At 36.3% G+C, this 20,855-nt stretch overlaps 1 protein-coding gene across 5 annotated transcripts in view; it reads left to right on the forward strand.

Moving 5' to 3' along the window:
• Nucleotides 1-20,855, forward strand: part of ARHGAP8 (Rho GTPase activating protein 8) — an 83,132-nt gene that overhangs the window by 24,110 nt on the left and 38,167 nt on the right. For 4 of the 5 annotated variants that reach the window (XR_002437404.1, XM_021392837.1, XM_021392830.1 and 1 more), the window contains 6 exons: nt 842-979; nt 10,862-10,949; nt 12,797-12,928; nt 15,358-15,444; nt 18,362-18,460; nt 19,603-19,713. Coding sequence is in view for 4 of the 5 variants with exons in the window: in XM_021392837.1 (XP_021248512.1) it covers nt 842-979; nt 10,862-10,949; nt 12,797-12,928; nt 15,358-15,444; nt 18,362-18,460; nt 19,603-19,713 (655 nt within the window). In the remaining variant the exon portion in view is untranslated. The remainder of the gene's footprint in view (nt 1-841; nt 980-10,861; nt 10,950-12,796; nt 12,929-15,357; nt 15,445-18,361; nt 18,461-19,602; nt 19,714-20,855) is intronic. The other variant, XM_021392844.1, reaches the window with a different exon arrangement.

Raw genomic sequence — 20,855 nt, forward strand, 5'->3', positions numbered from 1 at the left:
TCTGTTTGTTTGGATAGGTACTTAGGTTCTTTCCTTTTTTGTACTGAACAACAGTTTGGAAAAAGCTTAGGGAAAACAAACCAAACCAAGCTCTGAATCAAGACTGAATAACTTTGAGTTGCTAATTTTAGTGCAAAGTAGATTTTAATTTGAGAATCTAGTCCTGAAGTGAAGAGGAAAGATGTCCATGGATTTCATTGGGTTTTTGAGCTGATGTTTACATCTTACCTTGGCCTCTAGCCAATGTATGTGATGGATGGAGATTTAGCTCCCTCGCTTACTGCAAGTTTTGAACATTGAATTCACATTGACTTCTTCAAGGAAATGGTAGATTTTGATGAAACTAAGATGGATGTTTATTGGTACTTCAGTACCCTTGTGCGAGGTATCTTCATGCAAGTCTGCTTTCACAGAGTGTTATGGAGCAGCTGTCAATGCACGCTAGCATACTGAAATTTTGACTTCCCCATTTGAACACCCTTGAAGTAAAAGAGAAGATGTAGATGGATAAAGGAAGCAGATTGCGAGAGAGTAAGAACTGACAAGGCAATACTAGCAGTTGTGAATAGTAAGGTCACAGCATGCCAGGTGTCCAGCCGTTGTCAAGATTTTTGTGAATATCACAGCAGAAACTATTTTTAAGGAAGACGTGAAGGTAGCTTTGAGTTACTCAAGGGTTATTTTTCCCACACATGAAAATGGGGAAGGAGCAAGAAATTGTTTTAAAAATATATCAACTGGTGTTTTTGTCTGAGCAAAAATTCAACTCTTCAGTAATGAATCAGAGGCAGAAGTTTTTCTTTGTTCATTAGCACTTAAGCATTCTTTCTTGCTTCTTTAGAACTGCAGAAAGATGAAGCAGAAGATACACAGGCAGGACAAGATAAAACATTTATGCCTCCACCACTTGAGGATCCTGAGCTAAATATCAATCATCCCTACTATGATGTTGCGAGACATGGCATCATCCAGTTAGCAGGTATATTTGTACAAAAAGCATGACTTCAACATACTAAATCCCTTAACACATTTTTCTCACTGTACTCCTCAAGGTGATGCATTGTAATCATACTGATGCTTTCAGCCTTCATCCTGAAAATCAGCTGAATAGTAAAATGTGATCCCTTGCTTTTCTAGAGATGGCTTATGAGTGAAATGCTTGAACTTAATCTTTTTTTAAAATATAATCATAGAAGCATATTATAATCAAAGGCTTAACTGTGGCTGTAACAGAGCTGTACTTTGTTTCAGTGATAAGTTGTTTTGTTTTTTTGAACAACCTGAAATGTTATGAAGCCACACATGTAATCATTTTTCTAGTTTGCTCAGGAAAGGGCATGCTGCCGAAGACATATGGGCTACTGCAAAAAAGCTAATAAAAGGCAGAAAGGAAACTGTTGACAAAGATTTTAACTGCATTTATCACTTGACTCTCTCTTGTGATGTGGAGAGAAGCTATGGCTACATAACATATTTGAGTATATGTTCATTTGTTGTTTACAGTTATTTATATTTAAAGCTTTCTGGCAACATGTAGAACATGCAGACTCATGAAATAAAAGGCATACATGTGAAGTGTTTACACGTAAGTATACACTGCCTGTCATTTTATCCATTTGATTTGATTTTGGCATTAATGCTTTTGTTAAGCTAATATCAATAACCACAATACTCAACTACAATTAAATTATACAATAAGATCTAAACAACAATATTTAATATGGTTCATCCTAATGAAGTCTAAGATTGTGCTATATTGTGCACACTTTTTGCCCAGGTTGTGATTTTTCTGGAAAATGATGAACTCGGGTTATATGTATTTACCTTCCTGAATTTGAGCCACAAACAGCATGCCATCCAGGTGAATATGAACTTCAGTGAAACCAGTCCTCAAAAGAGGTTTGATTGAATAGGGTTGTGAAAAATGTTGTAAATTACTTCTGATTGTAGGATAGTCTTATTCATACTAATGTCTCTTCTTGAAGGTAGCTATACCCAGGATAATAATTACATTTTACCTTCATCAAAACTAACTCCGCAACATAAGATTAATGTCCATAAACAAGGGAATAACAGATTCACATTCTTGCAATTCATAAGTTACTACCTCCTAACCCAGTAGGATGTTTCTCACTGAAGAACCAGTTTGGGGATGGAGGAAATACTAATATAAAAGTTAGTAACGAAGTCATTGAAATCAAACTGACAGAGTGTGAAATCGATGTGTTAACAGACACACTGGATACACCAGAGTTACTGTAACTGTCCATCTAAGAACCTCTCCCATCTGCTGTATTAGGAAGTTCTACATGATCATGTTTTAAAAGAGATCTCCTTTAAGGCTTTTTTCTCCTGCTAGTATACACAAGATTGAATTGTGATGTGCCATATACTTATTTACTTCTTCAACTTTAGTTGAAATGCACAATTATTTAGTAAACGTTTGTTGTTGGTCCTTGCTGTTCATTCATTCAAAGCTGCCCTGGAAGTCAGTAATACTCGGCATTCGGTTCAGCTAGCATGAATTCTAAAGAGTCCTTGTGTGCTGATCATGCCTGCAGTGATCACTGTGATTTTTGCAGCTGCCAGATGATGAGCCTAAGCCCAGGTCTGCATTTTGAAAAACTCCTCTTCTCTGTCCCTCCATACTGGAGGGGAAAAGGGCAAGTTGGCAGTCTTAGTATGCTCAGCTTGAATCACCAATAAGACATACTCTGCTGATTTTGAAAAGAAAATAAGTAAAAGTTTACTAATTACTGAGGCATAAAAAACCCATATCTTTCATAGTCTCAGACTGACACTACCATTTGTCTCAGAAGAGCTAAAACAGTGGGGGAACTCAAAATTCACCATCTCATTCATTTTTGAATTAAACAGTGAAATATACTGGAACAGCAATTTTAAATCTTTTCCACACTTCTACTGTGGTGAAACAGAATACATGTGGTGGGGACAGGGTGATAACCAGGCTGCCCATTCCCAAACATTCTCATCTGGTTTCGTTTCATGTATATACCTTCTCCTTATTCCTGTATTAGAGAATGGGAATGTGCTTCAGAACAGTCTGGAGTGAAAACCACAGTGCTTTTTAGACACCTTCTGGTAGTGGTCTGGTAGTGGTAGCATCCATTGATTCTTCTTTGAAATTGCTCCATACCAGTGTTTGCTTCTAATACGATCCAAACTTTAGCTGTATTTTAAATTTGCTGAAGTATTCACAAGATGAGTCTTGGCCGAAATGTTAGATTATCTGTGTTGGTTTTCTCCTTACTATTGTAGTCTTTTGTAGGGAAAAAAAGTCCTCCAGCCTTTGTCTAAGCTTAGAAAAGAGTGGCTTTAGCTGCCATTTCAGTTAGAAATATATGATGGGATTTTGCGATCCTACTGGTCAATTTAAATGTGAAGCACAAGTTGGGAACTGTTCTTCAGAATGCAGTGTATGTGCATTTAAAATAATTCTGATGGTAGAGTGCAAGATGGGAACACAGAGGTGTTCATATGAATGCAGAACATGGAGAAGGTAAAATACTATCCAAAGATGTGCTTCACCTCCGCAAAAGGAGACCTCCTTGTCCCCAGTGTTTAACTGGAATGGAATCAGGTTTGGATGCTTTCTGGATTTACATTCAAGTGAGAAACAGATGAGCTCTTCAGATCTCCTTCCTATCTTAGAAAAGGTCAAACAATGCTTTTGAAATGAATCATTTAAAAATGATTTGTACCTAGTTTATAATGATTTCAATAATCTCTTTGAATAAGACAAAGTATAATTTCAGCACTTGGGATGCTTGTTTTAGAGGAATTCTCAAAGCTGCTCCTTCAGTTTTAGTTCTGTGTTTGAAAGACAATGAGATTGTTGTTTGAAGTGAAGAAGAAGAAAGAATTTAGGTGAAAATATTTGCAGTGATTTATCCATCTCTTACTATGATCTAATTTCCAACACTTATTTAAAAGAAAAAATTCTACGACTCCACTTCTCATTAATTGACTTCTACTTGCTTTCCATAACAATAGCTTTGATTATATGCAAAGGAGATTTCTGCATTGTACTTACACAGTGTGAAATGCAATCAATTAAATAAAAATAGGGAGAATATAGAAAAGGTATAAGCTTTAATTATTTTTTATTAATTACGTACTGGTTTGTCTCACTAATGGCAAAGTACAGCTGGCTACTCTACGCACATGTAAATGGAAACAGTGCTGCAATGCTGGTTCTTATTATTTCCATTTTGAAGGAGAAATTTCAGTCTGTTTTTCTGTTTTCTAAAAAGAAAGTAAACTGGTTTTTGGTTGTGGGTTTTTTGTTTGTTTTTTTGACAAAAAAGGAAGGGACATACAAGCACATATGATGTTTCTAAGTTGCTTCTATAATAAGACTGCTGATAACATTTTGTAGTACCTTTTTTGAATATGTGTTGATTTAGGAGTCTGTCTCTGACACTTGTGCTTTCATTAACTGTCAGTTATATCCCTATGAGTTTGATTGAACTTTCTCTAATGGAAGCAAAGTATCTTATTGTTTTAACTGTACATTTCCCTTAGCTTTTCACTTTTTTTTTTTTTTCAGTCATATTTAAAGATTTCAGTTATATTGAAGGGTTTGAAAGGTTTGTTCTTTGAGAAGGACTGTCCATATTTTTCTTCAAGCTCCCATTCATTTCATGTTCATTTATGATTTCAGACCAGTGCATTAGAAAGTGAGTAAAATAGTGTTATGTCAGTCAGACTGTGGAAGAAAGAGTGATGATGTAGTTTTTGTGTCTTAGTCTCATTTGGTAATTCACAACTGTTTCTCCTTAGAGTCACAAGTCTTTATAATTTTCAGACCATCTCAGCGACAGCTTTGCCACTTCCTGCAGTACCCCCAGGAGCAGACCCATTTTGTATAAATTGTAGTGCCACAATAAAGAGCAAAGTTTAAAGCTTTTATTCTTGAAAGAAAAAAAAATGGACAAAGTAAGTCTTATTTCCAAAAGATATTCCTGAAATCAGGATCTGTGACGTTGTTTCATAAATTATACTCCCTTGAGGGGAACAAGAAATCAACTGGAGAGATCTAAGACTTCAAGTTTTCAAGAAGGCCAGAAGGCAGTTTGCAAGAAGGAAACTGAGGTCTCTGTAACTTATTTGCAGCCCAAGAGCAGACATTAATGTGGGCTTTGCACTTTAGGAAGCCTATCCTAACCATTTGGTTGTTATGATTTTAGAAACATGGGTTCAAATCCTTCAGGTAGGAATTGAACTTGAATTTTTCATGTGGAGACAGCTTACTTGTTGTTTCTTTCTCCAACTATTTTCTTCAGAATGTCAAATGAAATGAATCGATTTTAACAGCATTTCTTGCTTTTGAATGTCAGGCTGCAAGCAGTAGCGTCACTTTTAAAGGCAGAACAGAATTAATTTCATCAAAGTATATGGAGGTGTTTTCATGCCGAGTCTGAGAATATGCAGAGATTCAGCCAGGTGTACCTGAACTTAGCGGTTGGCTTCAGGAATGGCTTTAACTTAGCCGTATATCAACAAATTTAATAAACTTAATGAAGAGCATAGAGAAATGTTAATGATTTATTACACCAAAAGCAAGCTGGTTCTTCACTTACAGCTGGCCTGAAGAAAACGTGCTGTGGCAAAGCATTTCTCTTAGCCAAAATTGAAAGACAGAGAGTCCATGAAGGAATCTCTGATGTGAAGTCTTTGTTTTCTGAAGAGAAGGTACAAATGTCTTGATGTAGGAAATCTCTGAAATACTCACTTATAATTCTTTCTTTTTAGCATCATAGAATCATCATAGAATTGCAGAATGGCCTGGGATGAAAAGGACCATAATGATCATCTAGTTTCAACCCCCCTGTTACGTGCAGGGTCGCCAACCACTAGACCAGGCTGCCCAGACCTACATCCAGCCTGGCCTTGAATGCATCCAGGGAAAGGAAGTCTTTAGGAAGACACATGAACATATACTTGATTTTAATTACAATTTTAGCACTTTCCAGAATTAACCAGGTGCAGCGCAGGTACAATCCTCTCACAGAATGTTGGTTCCTAAATTATTGGGTGAACAGGAAGGGAATGGGGTAATGAAGACAAAAAGAAAACAGTGTGAAATCAAAACAGGCTGATTCTTGGCTCATAGAGTTGTTGTCACTCCCAGAGTCTACTTCGGGAATCTAATCTCTGTTCCAAAGGAAAAACAGCCAGCTCATTATCACAAATTTTGGCCACTTTAAAGTTGAAGTATTAAAATATTAATAATAATGTATTTTCATATGACTAGCCAAGGGAATTGGTGCTAGAAAAAAGAGGACTCGGATCTCTACATGCAAAGATATAAACTTCTACTGCTAGCGTTGAGACTCAGCTGTGTTATCAGGGCTGTGTGCTTCTTTGCTGACTAAGAAGCTTGCCATTATGGATGGGCAGAGACCCACATAGCATTAATTGTGGGCATCTTTACTATCCATTGCTCACCCAGTGCAAAACGCAGAAGGTTAGTAATTGCTTTTTTGTAACCTCTGATTTCCTCAAGTCACAGAGAACAGGAGGGACCTTGAAAGCACAGTTTGTCTCACCATTTAACACAGTGCAAATGAAGCTTATGCTTATTTTCAGTAAATTAAATTCTAAGAAATAAACGTATGGGAGCAAGTCTTTTCACTATAGTGGCAAGTCCCCTGGATTTTGACTCAGCTCCTACTCCCATCTCTCACTGAAACCAGCTGCAGAAGTTCCACTCACTTTAGGATCTCTCTGTGCTTTCGTGTGATAATTACAAGCTTCAGTGAAATAACATATTTAACTTATATAAAATAGTAATGTTTAGAATCATCAGAAGAAAGGCTTTTAAAAAGTCGTACTAAAATTACAGCATTCAAAATCTCTCATTTGCAAATTGGAATGAGCTGTATCATTAGAAAAAACTTTTCATTTGCAAGATGCAGTAGGTGCTGTGCCATCCAAATTTTTAATTAAAAAGCAGAACAATCAGTTTTCCCACTTGCCCTTCTTTGTGTCTTACAGTAACTTTTTTTTCCATAGTACTGCGAAGTTTGATATCAGAAGTGATGTATGAATCATGTCTGCTTCAGAGAAGTACACGCAAATAAAATTCCAGTATTTTGTATTTTAACAGGCATAAATCTTATTCTGGACACTGCACTCCACACACCCCTCTTTACTCATGAGGTGTAGAGGAAGAGGTTGGCTTGGCAGAAATGAGCTTACAGGAGTGACTCAGCAGTGAGCACAGCTGATAATGCCGAGGCTGTCGTCATCTCTCTATTTACATACTTTACCTATGAATGTGGCTGCTGGATACCAAGTGAGGCAGTGTCCTCCTACCTATAGGTGAAGGAAATCTCTCAGATATTTTTTGTGCATGAAAGGATTTCAGACAAAGGATTTGCTAATGTGAAGACGATAAGGGTGTGAACATAGAGTGGGCTGGAGGAGTTTAGGGGCCCAAGCAGTTAAGGCAGTCTGTCTTTGAGAATGCTTCTGGAACTGCTGGAGCACAAAAGCAGTGTAGAAGGATAAGGAGAGGAACAGAACAGGTTGTCATCTGAAGATGTTCAGTAACGTGAAATAAAGTAGGTTAATACGAAACAACATTTTTTACGTGAAAGTAAATCACCATGGAGCAAAGCTGAAATTGTGCTTCTCTTTTTTTTCCATTGTCTCCTGCAAAGAGAGGCCTCTTTCAGTTCTGAATTGTTTAATTCCAAGGGAAATACAGGTTTTGTGGGATATATACATGCTCTATGCTGATTTAAAATCAACATGCTTCAAGTTACGCTCTTTGTTAAATAACAGATAACAGATGCTCCCCACTTTACCCTTCAAACTGCACTTTCACATGTTTTGGCATAAGTTGTATCCTCAAAATTCTGGGCTTCAATGTGTTTCAAAGTGGGAAGCAAATGGTCTAGAAAGATGGGAATTTTGCAGGGTGCTCAGTCGCAGCCCTTCTGGTAGAGGGCAAGGGAGACCTACTTGGCTTTGGATCAGCACTTCATGTGCCATTTAAAAACTTTATGTTTTTCAAAGAATTATTGATGCCCATGTGAAAAGAACACCTTTTTTTCCTTTTATCAGCTGTCATTATTAATGGGAAGCTGGCACGGCTTTATTTAGCTTTTAGACTAGCTGAGGTTCTCATTAACCATTTCTGATTGTGATTGTTGCTCATATAGCTCTATGGAGTGGCAGAACAAGGTTCTGTTCTCTGCTTTTCTGGTAGTTTTGGCAAAGCTATTGCACCTCAGTTTTATGGTTATTGGAACTAGAAAATTGTGTTTATATGTGTTCTATGTGTATCTGTTTACACTGCTTTTATAAAGGTAGTTATTTTATTCTGCCCTGTAAATCAGGCAGTGCAATGTAACCAACAGTAACAATTAATGATTCATTTAGTAATTTAACTGGAAATATTTTTAGATTTATTTTGCTCATAAAAATGATTGTCTAACAAATAAAATATTCCACAGTGTACTGTAGCACAGCAAATTTTCCACAAACAAGTCATGATTTAGAGAGCAATCTTTTATAAATGCTTTAATTTAATTTTAGTACATTGTTCATATTAATGCCTTTCAAATTATAATGCCTTTATAAGTGCTCTGAGAATATCAAATAAGACACTTTAAATAACTTCAAGAAATGAAATTATTGCCTATTTAAGAACAATATACACACTTACCTGAGTACATATAATCATGTTGTTGTGCATAACCTTCCTTTAGTGGTGCTCAAGCACCTTATTTAACACAGGAATCAGAATTTATTATTAATGTGGCAAGGGAGCATCAAACTATGGTGGATGAAAAAGCATTTTCAAGAAAGATAGCAAAAATAAGCAGTCAGCCTGAAAGGAATGGAAAAAAGAAGCAGCCTGCAGGAAAAAACTGCATTTTGGAAGTAAGAAATACAGGACTAAAGTAATAATTGCCAAAAGTCAAGCTAAGTCTTTAAAGGATGTTAAAGCAAATAGCAAAAGGTTCTTTGGTTGTATAAAGAGAAAAAAGGGAGAGAAATGATCTGTGAAATCAGAGTGGGGTGAACATTAGAGATAATCCAGCTATAGCTGTCAATTTTAATGAATACTTCATCCCAGTTTTCAGTAAAGATTATGTTGATCTTAGGAAATCTGTAAGTCCTATTTGCGATGTTTATCTGCAATTCATTATGTAATTCTTGTCACTCGTGTTTAGGAAAGAGGCATTCTGATTGGAGCAGTGTAGAAAACAGTGAGATTGGGGAAAGAAGACTTTTAAAAGAGATGGAAGATGTAACATGTTTTTAAGCAGTAAAATGCAGGCTGAGGAGAAGTGATTATTGCCTAGAGATTCCGCCAGAGTTGTAAACAGTACTGGAGGAGAAGAACTGTTGCAGCTGGGTCACGTAATTGCCACACAAACAAGCTGGTACAAACTTGCTAGGAATAGACTGGAATTGAGGAAGGGAGGTTGCATTTTGTCATAGCAGTGAGCAATAGGACCAAGAACCAGAAAAATTAACTGGTTTTCAAGGTGGAACCTGATAAGTCAATGGAAGGGTGGTGGGCATAGTTCCTGGTGATGACACAGGCTCGGAACTGATAATGCAGAGGATGTCTCCCAGTCAGCATTCATAAGTGAAAAGTTATTAAAAGTTAATCTTGTCTCTTCTATCCCTTTTACCATATAAAAAGCAATAGTGTACCATCATGACCTCTGAATACATGGGATAGAAACTGGATAAAGCAAATACAAGAATGTTTTTTCTTCATGTGGAATCTATCAGCTGAGGGTAGCAATCTTTTCCTAAGTAAAATAAAGGGAAGAATATTTATATAGTTGGTGGCTTTTCATCAAAAATACGGGTTTCCAAGATGGGAAATATTTTCTCATTCAGATCATGTAATTTGATCAGCTTCAGCTGATCTAGTTCATAGTACTGATGTTGGTTCAAACAGCTGAAGCTGTTCTACCCAGTTTTCACAGAAACGTTCGTATGATTTATTTAAGTTACTCTGTTAAATCTGTAACTTTCCCCCTTTTACTTCTTTGCTTTTTTGTTCCAGCTAGTTACCTATATGTTAAGATCTTAACATCTCACAGTCTTCTGTACAGTTACCCTCAATATGATCATCCTTTAACTTCTGAGTGTGGGTTTCCAGGCAGCGGAACTTGGGCATTGGGTGGGCACTGGCATCATAACCAGCTTTGTCTATACACGCAGTGGGTGAAAGTCTCATGAGCCAAAGAGTGCAATGAACTCAAGGGCAGCAATACATGCTTTGCTGAAGGGATTAAGGGATGGAATCTTAGTGACCTTCAGGTTATGAAAAGAAAAGATGTTTGCCTTGTTTCTTGTGTTTTAAATGAGATCTGAATGTCATGGTGCTTTTGGAAAAGTATCTAAGAAAGCTGAAGTTGGTAAAAAAAAATCCGACTTCAGTGTTTGACAGAGCAGATGCCTAAATTGTGCTTTATGGAACAGCAAAGGCATGAAGAGTTTAAAAACATTACTTCTATGACTACTACAGAAAGACATGGTTTCTTCCATGGTTAAATTCTGTGCAAGGATTTAGATGTTCCTTTTCAGGAGCTGCACGATACCAGCCACATTTTGAATAGGCCTTTCTCAGCTTAGTTTGCCTCAGTTGTCCAGAACTTGCATCATTTTACTGCCATGGTGGCCAAATTTATTTCTGTAGGCAACATGTGATTTGCTCATGAAGTTTCACGGTGTGTTTTGAGTAAAGATGAGAAATACAAAGATTACGCCAAATACCAGAAAATACAAGCTGCTCCCTCAGATCACTGAGGTCCCACTGCATGAGTAAATGTCTGTTGTCTTTACTAACTGTTTTGTTCACTAGGTGATGACAATTCTGGAAGGAAAGTGATTACCTTCAGTTGCTGCCGTATGCCTCCCTCCCACCAGCTCAATCACACCAGATTGCTGGAGTAAGTTTCTCTCAGTCTCCTGTGTGGACTGCTTTACATTCACAGAATCACATTTATATGTGAACCTCTTTTAGCTTGTTTCCAGATGAATGAGTTTTCAGAGAGGGAGAAGCAGGAGGCAGTGAGTGAAATGGCAAAATGATGCACTTACTAGTGTTAATATTAAGTCAATGAGATGTGGATGAAACTGTCAGTTACTTCACCTGGAATCTTGACTAGAGGAAGCAATTCACTGTATACTGAAATTAACCTGGTGTTTTGATTTTATTAATGAATTCTGATATTTTAAAACAAAGAATTCATGATAAAGACCAATGAAAGAGTAATTTTAGTATTTTAGTACTCTGTATATGTGTTCTTATGAATGACAAGTTTGCCTTATTTCATTTCCTAAATCACCTAGCAATAACTTCTTGTTATGTTACTGTTTTTTTCTCTTTTATGAAACGACCTACATCAAGTACAATATTATTGTTTAACTCTCTTATATCTCACCTTGTAACAAGCAGTTGACTGTACAAAAATATTGGTTATTTTATTCCTACAAAGCTCCCTCAATTATTTTTAGAAGTACAGGCTTTCTGCAGGCAACGTGCCAAGGAATTTGCATGCTGTAAAATAAAACATGAGGCTTTCTGTATGTCAGAATATCTGTTTAGATATATTTATATTCTGATTACACTCTTTTTGAAAGTCTTGAATTACTGTTGATGTAATTCCATTAAAATACCATTTAATATTCAATTCAGTATCAGAACAGTATTATATAAATTGCAGTGGCATTCCTTGTCCCAGCCTATCAGCAGTCTTAAGGTATGATAGATGAATAAGCAGATCAATAAGACTTTGAGTTTACAGCATGGCAGTGAAGTTATGTGCTTTTGCATAGGTGAATAGTCAATGTGGCCTTGATACTTTCAGGTAGCCACAGCCTAGTAAGTGTCACATGAAACTATCTATTTTCTTAAATGAGTGAAGAATGAAATCTGGGGCTCTGTCGCAGAATAATAAGATAGCATTGAAAATGACATGAGAAAGTTGAAATCTGACACAGCAAGAGATGAGGGCAGATTGTACTCCTCCATCATTGCTTTATTTGAATCATCGAGCTGTGTAATAGACCATACAGTGTTCTCAATTGTAGGAGAAAAGGAAGAGAAAAGTGTCTTACACTATACCATAAAAGAATCAACGCACAGAAATCTGCTTATAAAACCTACACTGTTGTTTCAAGATGGGATAACTAGTGTAGTTCTTTAAATTAGTTTTAAAAGAAATGATCTATGAATGTAGTCCCTACAAAGCAAACAAGGGAAAGGCAAACATATTCAAGAAAACAGTTTACAGTAACCAGTTGTAATTGGCAGTAATTAGAGTTAATGGATTTTTCCAAGAATTTAAAATCTTTTAATTTGAGAGGAAAAAGAAGATTTATTCCTTATTATTTTGAAAGGTCAAAATGACAGGGTTTACTTGGCTAATAGGAAGGAATTGACAAAGACAAGAAGAAAGCGAAATAGAAGTTGCTGTCAGTTGAAATGTATCCTTTAAAATATTTATTGAGAAACACAGTCATATATTGCCTTCATCTTTTAGAGATTTGTGAGTACCATTGTTTTTGTAACTAAATATTTTCTTTTAAATTACGAGTTTCATAGTGTGCCGGAATGATTGGTAACACTGCCTCTAAAACAAGATTTACTTGTTTGATAAATACATTGAGGAAAGCGTGAATCTGCAGTCGTGAATGTTCAGTGCAAGAACAGTGCATTTACTTTCTCAATTACTGCTTTAAAATTCCGATCCAATACACTGCCTTAAAACTAAAATGTTATCTTTCTTTTCAGGTACTTGAAGTATACTCTGGACCAGTATGTAGAGAATGATTATACAGTTGTCTACTTTCACTATGGCCTGAAGAGTCTGAATAAACCATCTCTGAAATGGTTACAAACTGCCTACAAAGAATTTGACAGGAAGTATGTCTCCAGAATATTTGGTTTGTGTGTGTGTGTGTGTGTGTGTACAATGTCTGTAGCTAATGGTTGAGTTTATTATACCATTACAAATTCTTGTAATGGCCTCAGTCTGTTGGTTCTCTTATAAATGTCTTCTGTCCACAACTAACGTGTCACAGGTGCTGGAATGGTTATCCAAAGTTATACAAAGACTTGGGAGCAAGAACCAAGCCATCATCTTTCCATGCAATATTTAACAAGAAGCTTGTGACACCTTATTAGCCATCATTCTTGATTATCTCACAGTTTTTGGTTTTTTTGGATCCTTAAATCTTCTCAAGGCTAGGCTGTATATGAAATAGGAGATCCTAACAGACAATTTTTCAAAATACTTGTAACATTAATTATTTGTTATATGTAAAGCACAGACCCCTGTGCTTCTTTCTATGTGCCAGTCCTTTGGAATAACAATGGCTGCTGCTGACTTGTATTTTGGGGGGTTGGATGGGTTGTAGACTAGACCAAAGCTCCTAGGTAGATAGCTTTTCAATAGTGGAAACTGAGTTCTAAAGTTTATTCTTTAAAAACAAACATTCATCCATAGAGCCGGAAGATTCTACTGAAATCAGTTAGGCTTTTACTTGTTCAGAAGTTATTAGTTGTTTTACTTGTTTTTGTAAGTTGGCCACAGAAATAACTGGCAGTAGAAGCATACATAAATGGCTTTTTCCCAGTAGTGGAAGTGTAGATGTGCCAGTGTGTGTGTATGTGTGTGTGTTGGGGGATGGATCATATGTGTCTGATTTTTCCAGTCTGGAAGCTGGAACAAGAAGCAAATCTCCAAAAGACACTGTGAAAGAGATTGCTGGGTATTTCTAGATTAAACTGCAACATAAATATATGAGTATTTAACAGGACTATGTACAACCCTGCTTTGAAAATAGAAATTCAAATATGCAAAACTACTTTTGGTTGTCTAGTGACAGGGCTCAGAGTCTTTTGATTTCACCCAATAGCATCCTGAAACTCTAAAACCCACTATGCAAGAAAATGAGGTTGTGCATAACAGCCATCTGAGCTGCAATGAGAAACTGTCATATGAAGTATCTAACTGCTTTAATGAGAAATTGGTATTGGCTCAGCAACAGATCGAGAAAGCTTGTTTTTGCTAGTAGGTTTCTGAATTTGTTTGCTGTAATGCATTTATTGTTTCTGAGACAGGATAAGGAAGAAAAAATGGCAAAGGATCTCCTATATTTTGTCTTCGGTGAAAGGTTTGGGCTATAATAGTGTTTTTTGCTGTGATTTGACAGTTCCTGAAAATAAACCGCTCTGTGGAATTGGAAGCCTACCCTCTCATATTATTTTCCTTCTGAGACAATCCCAAGCCTAATTTACAGCAGATGTATAGGGAGAGGCAGTATTGAGGGGCAATATCTTCCTTAGTTTTGTTGCCTTCTCTCCTGTGTATATCTCAAGCGCACAATTACACCAGAAATCTGTTTTCTCCATTTTCACTCTGTCCCAGAATGCAAGAGAACCAAAGAGGAACAGATAATCCCAGGTAGCTTGAAAAAAGCAGTCAACCTCACACCCATCATTTTATTCACAGCTGAAGTTCATAGCATGCAGTCACTGAGAAGCTCACAGCAGTATTTACAGTTTGTCATATATGTTTAGCTGTACTAGCCAGAGGGGAAAAGAAGCTCAGAGCTTTGCAAAGCTCTAAGCAACAGTTTATATACAGAATATAAAGAGATATTTGATTGTGGATTTCTCAGTTTCATTTCGCAGGAAGGTTGAACAAGATCAGCGTGTTCCTGTGATGCCTAGTTTCCATTTCAGTTTCAGCCAGCTAGCATCTATTGTTTATGTACCGTTACATGATAACAAGGAATCAAGTAGTGCTGTAACGGAGAAAGGTTTTGTTTTAAACAAATAGGACCATCTGATATAAAACAATGTGTAATTGGCTTCAACTTTAGTAATGACTACCAAAACAAGATAAAAGGAGTGAGAAAGAAGATTAGGTCTAAATTTTACACCTGAAAATGTACAAATTTTCTCCCAAATGAAGCTTCTTTAAGGAGAAAATAAGGAGAGATGAAGGGAAATCCATTTTTAAGACTTCCTTCTCCTCTTAGTTCTTTTTCAGGTTGCCTCTTCTCATAATTCTCCTTCCACCCTCGTTATTAAACCCTTAAGACAAAAGAAATTGGTTAGGATTGTAATAGTGTTATCTTGGAATACTGCCGTATCATCAAAAGTGACCTTTTTTAAATAAAAAATCATTTTACATTGAATTTCTCCTGGATTAAGTCTTTTTAATGTACTTGAATAGAATGCTGCATGATGTTCCTGTAATAATACCTTTCATTGAATTGTATGTATTCATTTCTACAGTCTATGATATTCAAAAATTTTCTAACAATTTCGTTTTCTTTTCCTAGGTATAAGAAAAACCTTAAAGCACTCTATGTTGTACATCCAACCAACTTCATAAAAATTCTGTGGAATATTTTTAAACCTCTTATAAGGTACTTGGCAGTTTATTCAACACATTTTCCTGTTTAGTTTAAAAATTATTTGTTCTCTTACAGATTGCTTTTAAAAAGCTTGAGGTAAAATATATCAAGTAAAGCACAGCACCCATATAAACTGGCTTGAACTAATGCGTAAGACGAGCTCAAGCCTAAGTATACATAACAGGATAGAGGGTTTTGTCTTTCTAAGATAATGCAGTCTTAATTAATAAAAGGTTCAGTAGTATGTTAAAGTAAATACTACTTTAAAACATAGTTATTCTGTGGATCACGAATGACTTTTTTGTTCTGTTTACAGCACTTAGCGCAAGAGCTAGGTCCTGACTGGAGTTATTAGGTGGTATGGTAAAGCAGGTAATAAATGGCTAACCTTTGGTCTGATCTCAAGTGCTGAGATGAATAGGATTGATATTACTAGCATGTTCAAAGTTAATGAATAAGCCCTGAAGTACTCATAAGAATTTGAGGTAGAAAGTATAACGGTGGGTATATTTTACCAATGGATTCTTTTCCTTTTAATTGTAAAAACTAATGGTAGCTACAAGGAAACAGCAATGATGGATGGATTCTGATAAGCGCTAAGTTGGTTGGATTTTAAGTTTTTGCTCCTGAACTTCTGTTACTTTCAAAGTAATTCTAACATATTGCAGATTATATTATGAACGTCCTCAGAGTTGAAGGAATAAAGCAACTTATCCTGAAAAGCCATAGTGAATCAACTCCAAATGTGCATTATGGTAGCCTGCAATTTCTGACTGGGTAATGATTTAATTAATTATAAAGGGGAAGTTTAACTTCTAGACAGATCAGAACATGCAGGAAGCATGTGAAATTTAAATAAATACAGCTAAAATTCATTCTGGAATGTACCAATCATGAAACAAGAATGACTGTAGGTATTTATTGTAGCTAGCAGTAAAATAAATGTCAGAAATCCAGGACATAGACCAGTGGTGAGAAAATTGTGACAGAAGCAGGAGGTGCAGTAGCTGATTCTACATCAGGAACGGTATGGATTTTTGTTCCTGATTTGCTGCAGGATGGCTATGAGGAATTTTCTAGAAGGTTTTGGGGAAAAAAAGCAACAACAAACCAACAGTCATTATCTGTTTTAAGATGACTCAGGCACAGCCGACTTCTTTCTTAAAGGAAGTTGAGAATGATTTGTGGGGCACTGAGAAGTCAGCTTCAGGCCAAGATGTTAAGCCAGGCATTGCGTGGTTAAGGGAAGAACTGGAATGGAGAAGGACAGCTATTGCCTCGGTGTAGTCAGCCGCTGATCATACTGAGGTGTGGAACCAGTGCTGGCTCCAGAGTTTGAATGCATTTATAACCCTCCTTTCACTTTAAACTTTCAGTGTCCCTTTGGTGTTAATGCTACAGGTGGATAAACACTGCTACTCATTCTTAAAAAAAAAAGTACATATATATGGTTATCTCTTCAATCATTCATTTCTCCTGGATCTTATGACATCAACATAAACAAGATAAATACTATATTTTTCCTGAAACACTGTGATACACTGGCATTTAAATCCTTATTTACTTCGGATATGAAAATGAGTGCTCCTGATAAGCTTTGTATCCAGCACAGAAAATTGAAACTATCATTTGTTATCTTAGATGCATCATCATCTTGTCCTTCTTAACACCCTGTTTTCATAGCAATGAGCAATTCATGTTGTACTTGACTTTTAGTGCTGTGTACCTGGATACTTGTTTTGAGTCTGATCTGATAGTACTTTACTCCTTGTTAAAAAATGTGACCCACAGAAACAAATTTGTACACTGGTAATAATAATAACAATTATGATATTATTAAGTCATAATAATACTAGTAATTACGACAAAATAATTGAAAGAATGAGTTAACTCTGAAAAGGTCTGTAAGTCAATTACAGAGAATTCTTCATTAGCTTACCTGTGATGTTGAAATCAGAGACCAGAAAAAAAAAAAGACTTGGAAAAAAGACAAGCTGAAAACTCCGAAGTTCTACACATGTGGACTGATGTCTATCAGTCATAAAATCACTTATCTGTTTGCAAAATTTAGCACTTTTGGCTTGAGAGCTTCTGAAATGCCCAAGTGACTTGCATTTGTATCATCGCCCACTAGAGGGAGTGTGCGTATGCGTGTTTGACAACAGTGATAAATTCATTACTGTGAGAGGATTTTTCTCCAGTTTTGATATTAAAGTGCAGTGAAGTACAGTTTTCATCATGAACACCCACTACTTGTATTAACAATTCATCACAGGACAGACACTTTGTATCACAGAAAAATATGAAATTATTTTGGACTGTGTGTAACTGAAACTTGAAACCTAAATAGTGATCCTTCTTGCTTCAAATTTGGAAGTCTGTTTTGTTCAACTAATCAAGAGAGCTTTATTATTCAGAAGCTATCCAGCTCTTTTCCAAACAGATAGATCTGATGGCCCTGCACTTCAAGGATATACGCATTCCATTCTCTGAAAATCTTGCCTGTCACTTAATACTTCATAGTTTGTGTCTACAGTCCCATTATTTTGTGTTTTGGTAGGAATGAGTACCTAACTAACACAACTGTTGTGATGGCCATGCAACATTTTCTCCAAAGTTAACAGTTATTTTAGTGAGCTTTCTAATGCAGTCTGAGAGCTGTTTTTCAGTGCTTTAAAAGCAGTGTTTTCCATATCTATGCAAATCAAAAAACATTCAGACGAAAGTCAGTTATTTTTATTCAAATCAGACTCTCAGGCATGCACTGTATATGTTTGATCATACAAAATGAAACACATCTCATGTCTCCTGCTGCTTCAATTACAGTCTAATTTTGAGTTGCATCAGCACTTACATTTTTGTAACAGAAAATAAGCCTTCATAAATGTTTCTCCCATGCTGATTTTTATACTTCTTTCCAATTTTTTAGCCATAAGTTTGGGAAAAAAGTCACCTACTTGAACTATTTAAGCGATCTGAAAGAACATCTCAAATATGACCAGCTTAATATTCCTCCAGAAGTCATCCGGTATGTGACAAGTTTCAAATACTTTGTCTCACCTTTTTTCAGGTACACTTTTGTCATGGTCACTGTATTCCAAGCAGAATCTAATCCGATTTCTTCAGTGATTGAAAGTTTAATTTACCCTCTGTGCTTGGTTGGATTTAATTCTGAAATCTGCATTGCCATGAAAGACATGCTAGAGTGCGTCACGTCTTTACACAGGAGAACCCTATATAGTTTTCTATAGGTCTGAAACATCTACATCTCAGCTGTGGAGCATTTTCTTCATGTAATTGAAGCCTCAGTGTGAGTGTTAACATAACCAATCCATGTGTTGCTACGACTTATGAGTACTGCATAATGTCCATGGGCAAAAATACAATCCTGACCTCTTTTCTTGCATATTGTAACTGATCAAGTGACTTCCTTTTATGAAGAGCTTTCACAGTCAGCAAAGAGTTAATTGATTTTGAATGTTATGGATATGTCTATTGTTAGCAGATCCATTACTTCTATATGATGCGTGTACGTGTGTTAGGGAGGAGTAACGGACAGGGGTGTGAGAGGGAATGATAAAGAAATGCATCAGGCTGGGATTATCAAGTGCCAGTATTAGCATCAATAACAGTCTTTTCAACCTAACTCTTCACATGGAAATGCTTTGATATACTGACAGGAAATGATTTTATGTCACTGCTGAATGAAAGTAACTGGAAGCTTTGATTATGACTGTTACTGGTGCCAGGTGGGTTTTTACACACCTTCTGTGTAAATAGGGAATAACTGAAAATACCTTACAGTTCTAACGTTATAAATTAGATTGCATGGTTACAAAAGAGAGGAGAATTGTACTCTGAGTAGCAAAGAGGCTTGAATTTTTCTTCTAAATTATAGTGTGTTCCTAGCTTTTGGACACATTTATTACTGTACTCTACTGGCTAAAGCAAAAAAAAAGCTCTTTTTTTGTTTTGCTTAAGAATTCTTCAACAAATACAGCTTAAAATTTTCCCTATTGCTTAAATTATACTAAATGTAAATTCTATAAGACCTGCAGTATATACACTATTGTCTGGAGTTCAGCATCACAAACAAAACTGGTAGCTGTTCATATATGTAACTTGTCAGCTGTGATGCACAGAAAATCAGTGACTTTTTGATTTTTACAGACATGATGAAAATCTTCGGGGGAAACACAAGGGAAAACTGCCACCTGTGGTTAAGGTTCCTCCGCCAAGACCACCTCTACCTACCCAGCAATTTGGAGTCAGCCTGCAATAGTAAGCTATGAGATTTCTAAAATATAAGATTTTTATATCCTGCAGCTTTCTGTAATGTGCAAGTTCACTGGATGCAAAGTCTACAGACGTTTTTTTTAGTATATGTTTAGTTTCTCATTCTCTTTGAAAGCCATAAAGCTACGGGGTTAGGCAGTAGCATTTATGAATATGGGACAGGTCTTACAGTCCCTGTAACCTGCCTGGTCTTCGTGCTTACAGTATCTTTGGGGTAGTTAGTGCTAGTACGGCTGTACAGTTTTTCTCTCCATGGACAGTAATTTGCCTGTAAATGACAGTCCCAAGCTCACCTGTTGCTGGTGGATGCTGGCAAACAGGAAAGTGTTTTGGAGTTACTGAGATGGTGGATAGCAAAGCTTCAGAGTCCAAAATGGCTGCAAAAAGTTAAAATAGATGCTTTAGCCTTTATATATTGTTGCTTTGTTGCTCAAGTATTGTTCTTATCAGAGCTCTATGAAATGAATAAAATCATTCTTACAGAAAGGCCCTCACAGCTGTTTATGTAAATTACAGCACTGTATCTGGTATAAAAAATGATTTACTTAACTTAAGGAATGGGATAGTAATAGTACTTTCAAGAGGCAATTTTGGTAAAAACAACAACAAACACACAGAAGCAAACAACAACAAAAAAAGCAAAGAAACAAAGAAACCTGAAAAATAGCATCAGCAATGAAAACCGCAAAATCTTCTTCTAGCTTCCAATGAAGTCATTTCTGTCAGAGATATGGAAAGCTATCTTGCTATGGCTTCCTTCTCAAGAGCAGCTGGCAAATGTTCACATTCCAAAAAAATTTATTCTGTCTGATCCATGGACATTGGGGGATGGGATCCATGGATCCCACCCCCCAAGTCCGCTTATCTGGTGCTAATGATTCAGCTTTAAATGAGATATAAAATATAATTTTCCCCTGTTAAATGTTAAACATTAGTCCTCTGTGGAAGACCTGATATTAGAACAATCAATATCTATCGTATAAGAGCTGCTATGACATTAACTTTTATGATAGCTCTTTAGATTCCAACCTAAGACTTGAGATATGAGTAACTCACTTCCCTAATTCAGAAGATATCTTTTAGGTGGACTCCACTGGGTCATTAAGAAAGATAGTGTTTTATGCTGC

The sequence above is a fragment of the Numida meleagris genome, chromosome 1 (genome assembly GCF_002078875.1).
Source record: "Numida meleagris isolate 19003 breed g44 Domestic line chromosome 1, NumMel1.0, whole genome shotgun sequence".
In the NCBI taxonomy this organism is placed as follows: domain Eukaryota; kingdom Metazoa; phylum Chordata; class Aves; order Galliformes; family Numididae; genus Numida; species Numida meleagris.